Source organism: Trachypithecus francoisi, unplaced genomic scaffold (assembly GCF_009764315.1).
Source record: "Trachypithecus francoisi isolate TF-2019V2 unplaced genomic scaffold, Tfra_2.0 Contig00417, whole genome shotgun sequence".
NCBI classification, from domain to species: domain Eukaryota; kingdom Metazoa; phylum Chordata; class Mammalia; order Primates; family Cercopithecidae; genus Trachypithecus; species Trachypithecus francoisi.
Window position 1 is genome coordinate 19,081 of NW_022680634.1, and position 12,033 is coordinate 31,113.

At 39.3% G+C, this 12,033-nt stretch overlaps 1 protein-coding gene across 1 annotated transcript in view; it reads left to right on the forward strand.

The window, feature by feature from the left end:
- The window catches only part of LOC117084029 (cyclin-Y-like protein 2), a 30,359-nt gene extending 18,691 nt beyond the window's left edge, over positions 1-11,668 (forward strand). Inside the window, exons 6-7 of the mRNA XM_033212332.1 lie at positions 8,733-8,895; positions 10,422-11,668. Coding sequence (XP_033068223.1) covers positions 8,733-8,895; positions 10,422-10,532 — 274 coding nt within the window. The 3' untranslated portion in view covers positions 10,533-11,668. The remainder of the gene's footprint in view (positions 1-8,732; positions 8,896-10,421) is intronic.
- Positions 11,669-12,033: the final 365 nt, after the last annotated feature.

A 12,033-nucleotide genomic window follows, 5' to 3' on the forward strand; every position in this document is an offset into this window, starting at 1 on the left:
TCTTTATGACTTTTTCAAAGCTGTGTGCAAGTTTCAGTCTCTTTGTAATGAGCACAGGTCTAGGACGTCTGGACTGTGAAAAATGTGCAGTTTCACCCCGATTTACATATTGTGAATTTGCTTTTGCTGGTGTTGCCACTGCTTTTATCTGAAGTTCTGTTTTATAGAAACCTTGAGATACAGAATAGCCGCAGATCCCTGTGCCCCTGTCCCATCCCCAATAGGAGTGTTGCATGTGTTTAGAAATTGGGCTGATGAGTTAGAAGTTCCAGTGTTCCCCCTCAGGCATTCTGAAAAACATTGCTGGAGCGTCACCCAGCGCTCACCACACTCAGGAGGTTCCCGGGGCACTTATACAACCACAGCAGCACTTTGGGGGCCCCGTGTTACCTGTGAGAGTGCAAGAAATCTTGCTGAATCATGGGGCTGCTCACAGATGGCACCAACATGATACTGAAACAGGAGCTTCCTGGGGCATTTCTTCCAGTCTGGCCTCATGACTGCTGTAAAGGGAAGGGCCTTGGAGCTGGTATGCAGAGAGCCAGGGAGGCATTTCCAGCAGAGGCTCTCACAGTGTCCACTAGACAGCGAGAATGGCTTTGTGGGTGACACTTAGGGAAATCTGAAGGAACACCTCTTGATGACATTGAGCAGCATATGAAGATCAAGATCATGAGAGACAGTGGTAAGAGGTTTGGAGTTGTTGTTTTTATTTTTTGTTTTTTAATTTTTATTTCTTTACATTTGCCTGTTACTCCAGTTAAGACTGTCTTTCAGAATGTATGCAGTCCCAGAGGTGGAGCCTGATGACTGAATAGCAGTCTCTGCCAATTGTGCTCCCTGCAGGAATAGCAAATTTAGCAACTATCTAAATAAAAACAAGCACCTGCATAGGAACTAAAAATCAGGTAAGCAATTACAGTACCTGGTTTTAACTTCATATCACTGAAAGAAGCACTGAATAGTGTAGAAAAAACAGTCTTGAATTGCTGATGCCACCCCTTCCCCATGTCCTAGCAGTGGACCTGTGGTGAGGAGAGGGGCTACATCCTTGGGGGAGGGAGAGCACAGCAACTGTGGGACTTTGCACTAAATTCAGTGCTGCCTTGTTGTAGCAGAAAGCAAAACAAGACTTCAGTCATCCAGTGCCCACCCACACAGCAAATATTTAGACTAGCCCTAGCCAGAGAGGAATTGTTCATCCCAGTGGCTGGAACTTGAGTTGTGAAAAGTTACTGGCTGCTGTGGGATAAAATACTCTGGAGTCCTTAATAAACCTGGAAGTCTGTCTAGGCCACAAGGACTGCTGTGCTGCACTTCGAGCCAGTGTATTTAGGGGAATGTGACTTACAGAGACAGCAGCTGGGGCAGCTAGGGAGTGCTTGCCCACCGCTCCTCCAGTCCTAGACAGTGCAGCTCACAGCTCTGACAGAGACCTCTTTCTTCCACTTGAGGGGAGGAAAGAGGACTTTGTCTTGCAACTTGGATACTAGCTCAGCCACAGCAGGAGAGGGGTCAGAGTCATGAGACCCCCATTTCAGGTCCCAGCTTCAGGATAACATCTCTAGACAAACCTTGGGCCAGAAGGGAACTTGCTGCCTTAAAGGGACTCAGTAATGGCAGGATTCATCACTTTCTGATGAAAGAGCCCTTGGGCGCTGAAGTATCACCAGTGGTGAACAGGTAGTACATGCCATGGGCCTTGAGTGAGACTCAGAGATGTGCTGGCTGCAGGTGTGACCTAGTACATTCCTAGCTGTGGTGGCTGTGAGGAGAGACTCCATCTGTTTGAGAAAAGCTGAGGGAAGAGTTAAGAGGATTTTTCTTGAGCTTAGATACCAGCTCAGCTACAGTGGAGAAGAGCACCAAGTGGACTGTTGGAGTCCCCGATTCAGGCCTTGGTTCTTGGATGGCATCTCTGGAACTACCCTGGGCCAGAGGGGAGTCTGCTGCCCTGAAGAGTGAGTTCCAGGCCAGGCAGCATTCACCACAAGCTGACTGAGAGCACTTGGGCATTGAGTGAGCATCAGTGGTGACCTGACAGTAATCCCCATGGGACTGTGATGATGGTGTATGTGGAGACACCTGGGCTGTCTGGGCAAAGGGGAGGGAAGAGTGGGAATGGATTTGCCTGCTAGATTCAGTGCCAGCTCAGCCATGGTAGAGCAGAACACCAGGTAGATGTCTAAGGTTTATGACTCCAGCCCTGGCTCCCAGACAGCACCTCTGAACCCATCCAGGGACCAGGGAAACTTACTGCACTTAAAGGAAGGACAGAAGCCTGGCTGGCTTTACTACCTGCTAATTGTAGAGCCCCAGCGACTTGAGTGGCAGCAGGTACTTGTTATAGTGGGCCTTGGCCTGCCACAGTGCTGTACCAGCTTCAGATCTAGTGCTGTCCTGGTGGTGGTGGCCACAGGGGTGCTTGTATTGCTCCTCTCTGAGCCCCAGGCAGCCTAGCAGAGAGAGAGAGAGAGACTTCATTTGTGGGAAAGTGAGGGAAGAAGTGAGTCCCTGTCTGCTAATCCAGAGAATTCCTTCAGGTCTGGTCTCCGGCCACCAATGTGGTACCTCTACAAGTCTACAAAACACAATGACATTCTTCACAGAAATAGAAATAAAAAATGAATTCTAAAATTTATATGTAACTACAAAAGACTCAGAATATCCAAAGCCATCCTGAGCAAAAAACAAATGAAACTGGTGGAATCACAGTATCTGATTTCAAATTATACTCTATAGCTATAGTAATCAGAACAGCATGGCACTGGCATAAAAACAGACACATAAACCAATGGAACAATAGAAAACCCAGAAACCAATTTTTACATCTGCAGTGAACTCATTGTCAGCAAAGGTGCCAAGCACATACAATGGGGAAATGACAGTCTCATCAATAAGTGATGCTGGGAAAACTGGATATTCACATGCAGAGAAATGAAACTAGACCTCTGTTTCTCACCTTATACAAAACTCAAATCAAAATGGATTAAAGATTTAAATCTCAGCTGGGTGCAGTGGCTCACACCTGTAATCCCAGCACTTTGATAGGCCGAGATAGAAGAATCACTTGAGCCCAGTAGTTCAATACCAGCCTGGGCGAACAAGTGAGATTCTGTCTCTATTTTTTAAAACATTAAAAATTAAAAAATGTATTTAAATCTAAGACCTGAAATATGAAACAAATAAAACATTGGGAAAACTCTCTGGGATACTAGACTCAGCAAATATTTCTTGAATATTTCATAAGCACAGGCAGCCAAAGCAAAAATGGGCAAATTAGGTCACATCAAGTTAAAAAGCTTCTGCACAGCAAAGGAAACAATCAAATAAGTGAAGAGACAACCCACAGAATGGGGAAAGATATTTAAAAACTATCTGACAAGGGATTAATTACCAGAATATTTAAGAAGCTCAAAGAACTCCATAGAAAAAAATCTAATAATCTGTTTTTTAAAATGGGCAAAACATTTGAATAGGCATTTCTCAGAAGGGGACACGTTAGCCAGGCATGATGACACGTGCCTGTGGTTTCAGCTGTTTGGGAGGCTTAGGTGCAAAAATTACATGAGCCTTGAAGATTGAGGCTGCAGTGAGCTGTGATTGTGCCACTGCACTCCAACCTGAGTGACAAAGTGAGACCCTGTTTCGAAACTAAGGCATATGAATAGCAGATAGGTATATTAAAGAATACTCAACATCAATATCATTAATCTTCAGAGCAATGCAAATCAAAATTACAATGAGAGATCATCTCACCCCACTTAAAATGGCTTATATTCTAAAGATAGCCAATAACAAATGCTGGTGAGGATACAGAGAAAAGGTAACCCTCATACAAGGTTAGTGGGAATGTAATTTAAGTACAACCACTATGGAGAAAAGTTCGGAGGTCCTCAAAACTAAAAATAGAGCTACCATATGATCCAGCAATCCTACTGCTGGGTATATATGCAAAAGAAAGGAAATCAGAATATCAGAGAGATACCTGCACTCTCATGTATATTGCAGGACTATTCACAACACCCAAGATTGGGAAGCATTCCGAATGTCCATCAACAGATGAGTGGCTAAAGAAAATGTGGTACATATACACAATGGAGTACTATTCAACCATAAAAGAGAATGATATCCTGTTATTTGCAAGAACATGGATGGGAATGTTGAGTGAAATAAGCCATGCACAGAAAAACAGGCTTCACATGTTCTCACTTATTTGTGGGAGCTAAACGTTAATTCAGTTTTTTTGTTTGTTTGCTTTTTGAGATGGAATCTTGCTCTTTCACCCAGGCTGGAGTGCAGTGGCACTATGTCTGCTCACTGCAACCTCCACCTCCTGGGGTCAAGAGATTCTCCTATCTTCACCTCCCGGGATTACAGGCGTGTGCCACCATGCCTGGCTAATTTTTGTATTTTTAGTAGTGATGAGGTTTCGCCATGCTGGCCAGGCTGGTCTCGAACTCCTGACCTTGTGATCTACCCACCTTGGCCTCCCAAAGTGCTGGGATTATAGGCGTGGGCCACTGCGCCCGGCCTCAAACAATTTAACTCATGAAGACATAGAGTAGGAGAATCATTAGCAGAGGCTGGTAAAAGTAGTATGGGGGATGAGGAGTAAGGGGTAATGGTTAATAGATACACATAGTTAGAAAAAATAAATAAGATCTAATATTTGATAGCCCAACAGGGTGACAACAGTCAATAATTATTTAATTGTACATTTTACAGTAACTAAAAGGGTGCAATTGAATTATTTGTAAAACAAAGGTATGCTTGAAGCATGATGGATACTTCATTTACCCTGATGTGATTATTACACATTGTAGTCATCAAAATATTTTATATACCACATAAATATATACACCTATAATATACCCCAAAAACATTTTTAAAGACTTTCATTCAGAATTACTACACTGTATATTTACAAGTGAATTGAGGATTCTTGTGACTAAGAAGAGACTCACTAGTGATGGTCAGTTGGTTTTGAAATGGCTGCTAAATTACTGCTTTGCTAATTGTAGAAACTGAATTGTCATGGTGATATTGCTAGTAACCATTTTAGCAAAGGATGTAACAGAAAATGAATTTGAAACAAATAGAAGTACTTTGAAAGTTGCAGAAGCTAAAGTGCTCTTAATCACTACTGTCATCAGTCTGTAAATTGGTTTCTTGAAGGGAGCAAAATTTGTAATTATGAACACTTAGTCTTGCTATAATGGCAGCTATTGTTCTCAAAGCCTGCAGCAAATCCAGTAGGGCTCTAGTTCTAGTTACAAGGTCAGAGAATATGCAGAGAAATGTGCAGGTTTCCACAGATGTGAGCTCCAGAAGCAGTGGTGGCAGAAGCCAGCTCCAGTACTACACAATGCTGTTTGTGAACACAGAAGCACCCAGATCTATGCTCTGAGCAGGAGCTATGTTCATGATTTTTAGAAAATGTAAAACATTGCAACAAAGTGTGTAATGTACATTTATCTTGTCCCTCTGCTGTTGATTGTAATGATCTCTTTTGGACTGTAAATTGAACCATTTAAAAATTAGTGTTTATCAGATTTTTCTTAAAACTTTTCAACATCTGTTTGTCTTGTTAGAATATATTTTCCTTCAGAAACATCACTAATTATCAGGGAAATGCAAATAAAAACCACAGTGTGATACCACCTTACTCCTGCAAGAATGGCCATAATTTAAAAATTGAAAAATCGTACATGTTGGTATGGATTTGGTGAGAAGGGTACACTTACACTGCTGATAGGAACATAAACTAGTAAAACCACTATGGAAAACAGTACTGCCATTCAATCCAGCAATCTCACACTGGGTATCTACCCAACACAAAAGAAGTTGTATGAAAAAGACACATGCACATGCATGTTGATAGCAGCACAATTTGCAATTGCAAAAATATGGACTGCCCATCAATGAATGGGTAGATAAAGTGTGGAATATATACACCATGAAATACTACTGATCCATAACACAGAATGAAATAATGGCCTTTGCAGCAACTTGGATGGAGCTGGATGCCATTATTCTCAGTGAAGTAACTCAGGAATGGAAAACCAAATATCATACGTTCTCACTTATAGGTGGGAGCTAAGCTATGAGGATTTTGTATGTATTTATACACATACACACACAGACACACACATACATACATACATACATATAAGTTAAACTGAGCAACTCCTATTCAGAAAATTTGCTGTGCCTGTAAAGGGTATGCTATTCAGCCATTTAAAAAACAACAAAAAATTAAGAAGATACATATCCTTTAGGCATAATGGTTTTCTTCAATAACTAAGTCTCTATTAATAAGCATGTTATATAAAATATTGTATTTTATACATTTAAAATACGTTTGTGGAAAAACGTAAGAGATTATGAAGTGCATATATTCCTATAGTAAATTAAGTCCTGATTAGCTGATTATTAAAGTATTATCTGATTTGCATTCCTATAGTCTTACAGTTATATGAATAGGAAATTAATGTTGAAAGTTTCAGTTAGGTTTTCAGTTAAACAAATGAGAAAACCACATATCTGCTTATATCTTGACTGCTTTCCATACTGGAGAACATCAAGCATTTGTTGATTTAGCCAATGGATAAAACTTTAAAACCAAGAAACCAAATATGTTGTTGAGATATTAATTGTTTTTATACAGTTAAGTCTTTACAGGGATTACTATGAAAGTAGTAAGATTACTCTAGTTTTTTATTTATTTAAGCGTTTGACAAAGTGCTGGATACACTGGCTCGTGTGTGTAATACCAGCACTTTTGGGAGGCCAAGGTGGGAGTATCACTTAATCACAGGAGTTTAACACCAGCCTGGGCAACAAGTGAGACCCTGTCTCTACAAAAAGAATTTTAAAAAAGTGGCATGAACCTGTAGTCCCAGCTACTTGAAAGGCTAGGATCATGCCACTGGACTTTAGCCTAAGCAACAGAGCAAGACCCTGTCTCAAGACAAACAAACAAAAATCTTTGGCCAGGACAGCTGAATAATCATGTGGCAGAGGGCTGCTCCCAGCCTGTTCCCCTCTCACTGCATTCAACTCATCCCCACATTCTATTCTGGCCAGGGGTGACAGATGCTGAGCACCTTGGGGTTTCATTTCCAACTTAGAGGAAACACTGTGTAAGGCCAGCGTCCTACAAAAAGGCGTGTCATAAAATGGGTTTAGTCTAGCCAAGGTGTTTCTCTTTGATCTTTCTACCGTCTGAAGTGTAAAGAGTATTCCTGCCCCATAATAGTGACAGCTAATAAATGGCATCCATCATTTCTGTCATCTGATCACTATTGCAGTGCCTTGGGAGTGAGCGTGGAGTCTGAGTTGTGCAATGGAACCCTCAAGAATGAGCCCTGAGTCATCTGCACAAGTGCAGAGAAGCCTGTCACCTTTCTCCTCATCCCAAACTTGGGGTGCTAGATGCAGAATGGACTGCAAGCAGCTGTGCCCTGTTTGGACATTAGTGTAGGAATCCACCTGCATAGCCTGTATTTGTTTCAAAAAAGAATTTGGAGCTATTCTAGTAGCTCAGTGTGATGTTTTTAAATAAACAGAGAAAAATTTTATTAACTGACTTAACCAAAAAATACTGCCTATTAAATTCATTTAATATTGCTTAAGGAGTATCTACAAAATCCTGACCTCAGTGTTTTCTTGCAAAAGAAGTGAAAGTAAGGACAGAGACCCTTTCAAATGAAGAATCACTAAGAAACAAAATATTTATAAGCAGTATAACATTTACTTATGTATATTTTTTAAGGTTATACCATAGTCAGTTTGCATCAGGCTCTGATATTTTTAAATAAACAGAGAAAAATTTTATTAACTGACTTAACAAAAAAAACCTGCCTATTAAATTCATTTGATATTGTTTAAGGAGTATCTACAAAATTCTGACCTCAGTGTTGTCTTGCAAAAGAAGTGGAAGTAAGGACAGAGACCCTTTCAAATGAAGAATCACTGAGAAACAAAATATTTATAAGTAGTATAACATTTTCTTATACACATTTTTAAAGATTATACCATAATCAGTTTGCATCAGGCTCTCCAATTTAGGAACACTGAGAGGATTTCCCTGTAGGGGAAGTTTTCACATAAATGTTGAAGAAATTGTTAAAACTGAAAACTTTTCTGTATTTGGTAATCTACTGGGGTTCCAATCCAGTGTGCTGTCTTATATTTATAAGGTCTGTCTACAGTGTGTGTTATCATGGGTCTTGGAACAAATATCACATAAATGAAGGCATTTCCACATTCTGCACATTCATAGGTTTTATTTCAGAAATGAGTTCTTATCTTCATGTGAAACTGGAACAATTGAAGACCTTACCATGGATGTTTGTATTTATAAGGGTTATCTCCATTGAATCCTTTCATGTTTTCAAAGAAATGAAAAAGCTGAACTTATCATGTTTCTTACAATTATGTCGTTTTTCTCCATATTAAATTCAAATATGTCTTTGAAAGCACGAAGGAAAAATCAAGTTATTAACCCAGTTTTTACATTCATGTTGTTTTTGTTTTTCTAAGTTTTCAAAGAAAACTGGGAAAGTTGCATGCTTTCTTATAGATCGTAGGGTTCTGTACAGTGTGAGTTCTTTCATGTGAGCTAATAAATTAAGAGTCCATGGTGGCTTTACCACATTTTTTACATGAGAATAATGTTTTTGAACTACATTATGTGTGTTGGTTTTGTTGTGTTTCTCCTTCCCCAGGAATGAGTTGGAAAGGCAATTCTTGAAGCTAATTAATTATAATATTGGCGTTACTGGCAGCGTTTATAGCAGATTCTACTTTGATCTTCGCACCTTGGCACATGACAACGGCCTGTATTTGCCAGTTTATCTTCTTAACAGAGAAAGAGCATGGAAGCTGCAGGTAAGGCTACGAAGTTACTAAGTGGGTTTTCAGTCAAACACCAATGCCAACATCTGTGACTAGGTCATATTAAGTAGTGATTAGAAAAATGGAAAGCTTCAAAATTAACTAACATACTGAAGAGCTTATTACCTTTTTGGCATTCTATTTCCTGTATCTTTTACAGTTTTTACAAGGATCCACATTATTTGAAAATTATAGATATTATCTTCTCTTTTGTGACTATAATTCAGAATATTTTAATCAAATTTAATTCATTTGTAATCTTTCCCATTTGAACCTTTACCCTTTCAAATAATCATACATAAATGATTTCTTGTTATTGTATTCTGAGCAATGTCTAGATACATAATGCACTTACCACTTGACTATTTTTTATTATTCAGTTTGCAAATTTATGTCATTTTCTACCATATATACCACAGTGCAGTCAGTCCCATGGGTTTGTTAGACAAAGCATCAGTGCCTAAGCCAAGAGACCTGCACTTAGACTGTGTAAGGTGTGTGTGTCTCAAGTACTGGATGCAGAAAGTTCATGGGATTTTACTGGAAATGATAAAATTTATGGGACAAAGTAATATTTGTGGTTTGTGACTTTTGGTAAGTACACAGCAAAGTTACAGCTGACAAGGATGAACATTTAAAATAGGCATGTTCTGTGGTACCTTGGAAGCATTTTAAAATAATACATTTTCTGTCATAATTAATGTGCAAGTGAAGTAATGCCTTTTGATGCTTTAGTCATTAGACTTCTTTGATATTCCAATACAATCCAGCACATGCCTGCATCGTTAAAATTTGCTTTGAATTATATAATAACTATTATAGATTGGGTAGAGTTTGAATAGATTAATAAACTAGCTTTTTGCAAAAGTGTACATTCATTATGTTTAAGGAACAAGTACACAGGTAACAGATGATACTGCTGTTAGAAGCCTGTCACAATACTGTGACGTCTTTGGGAGCCCAATTTTTAAGTAACTTAATAAAACAAGTTCCCCTTTGCTCCAGCAATCTAATTCTAGCCCTGAAAGGAGATTACGGTAGTGAGTTGACAGAACTTGGCAGTGTAAACATCAGCCAAGTAGCTATAACTGGGCTGGACGCTGTGGCTCATGCCTCTAATTCCAGCACTTTGGGAGGCCGAGGTGGGTGGATCACGAGGTCAGGAATTCAAGACCAACCTGGCCAAGATGGTGAAACCCCGTTGCTACTAAAAATATGAAAATTAGCTTGGCATGGTGGCGGGTGCCCGTAATCCCAGCTACTTGGGAAACTGAGGCAGAGAATTGCTTGAACTTGGGAGGCGGAGGTTGCAGTGGGCCAAGACTGTGCCATTGCACTCCAGCCTGGGCGACAGAGCAAGACTCCTTCTCAAATAAATAAATAAATAGTAAGAAATAAAAAAAAGCAGCTGTAACTGAACTATTTAAAGGAGTTGCATGTGTGGCTTATCATCAGTGGTGACTGTTAAAAAGTTGGAACCCTTTTTAAAATTGTACCTCTTTTCTATTTGACATTCTTAGGTTTTTTCAAGGATGGAACAATATAAAGTTTTCTATAGTGCTGCCAAGAATGGGTCTTTGAGTGCTGATGATTTAATTCATCTTCAGCGTGCTAAGGCCATCCTCTTCTGAAGGAAGAAATGAGGGGTAATGTAACATCTGAACCCCTCATCAAAAACATGGGAAAATATCACTTCTCCTGGCTAAAGTACTAGAAAAGTTGGTATTTTCAAAAGAAGAAACACCTCAATTCAAGTAAACTCAAGGACAACTAAGATTGCACTTCATAGTAAAGAACGGGACCTTGTCAGGGTAACAACACACTCTTACACTATTCTGTCCCATTTAATGTAAAAGGAGTTATAAAAACCACTCCAAAGTGAAGACTCCTTCTGCCCACACACAGATATTTGCTTAGTGTGTGGGCTGATAGCTGTGATCTATGTAAGACTTTTAAAACAATAGTTTAACTTTTTAGATTTTAAAGATAACTTTTCTGTTTATGTTTTCTCTTTTCCCCAATATTGCTGCATATGCATTTGGAATCAGTGCAGTATCACTGTTAAAACATGGGAGTCTAACAACTCCTAAAGCCACTAGGAGCAGACCCAGGATTGTCAGGTATGGAAGGGCTCTTCCTTCCTACTTTTACCAGTAACTACTAGTTACTGGTGATTATCAACAAAAGCTGCCAGATAACATTTGCCATTCATATCCTTTGTAAGCCCTTCTTATTAGCAGTTTAGCATGTTTGGGGTCATAAAAAGAGAAAGTATTGGTTATTGATTATCTACTTTTATGAAGGTCTGTGGTGTATTTCTTGTGAACTATAATGGTTCTCATTTGCTGATAAATTTCCTTATTGTCAAGTAAATGTATTCAAAGATGGTTTCATAGTGCCAAGCAACATGGTGATCCAGTGGTTATATAAAAATAATAAAATATGAAGTGTCCTGAAAGTTTCAGGGCAGTTTTTAGCTTTAATATAGTGTGCCTGGGCCCTCCAGAGGACTGCAGCATATATGTACATGCTATAAATCTTTACAAAATATCACTTGGAAGTGTAATTGTAATTCTTCTTTTTATTTTTAATAGATGGTGCCTCACTATATTGCCCAAGCTACAGTGCAATGATTAATTAGAGACACAATCATAGTGCACCACAGCCTGAAAACCCTGGCCTCAAGCAGTCTTCCCATGTCAGTCTACCAAGTAGCTGGGACCATAGGTGTGTACCACCGCCTCTAGGTTTATTTTGCAGAATTTGAATGTTAAGCTTTTAACTTTTCATTTGAGTCAATATCTGCTATCTTCAAGAAGGGCTGAAACGAAAAATCAAAAGCTTAATATTCAGGAGCTAGGCATGCTTGTAGTCCCAGCTACTCACAAGTCTTAAATGGGAGAATCACTTGAGGCTCAGCCTTCGAGGCTGCAGTGCGCTGTGATTGTGCCTGTAAATAGCCATTGCACTCCAGCCTTGACAACGTAATGAGACCCTGTCACTTTAAAAAATGGCAAAACTAAATAAACATAAAAGAAATACAACAAGTTTTTCAATGATGTTTTGTAAATGTTTGTAGCATTGTTACTTCTACAAGTATCAAAGCTTAAAATTACACTAAGAATTTTGGAA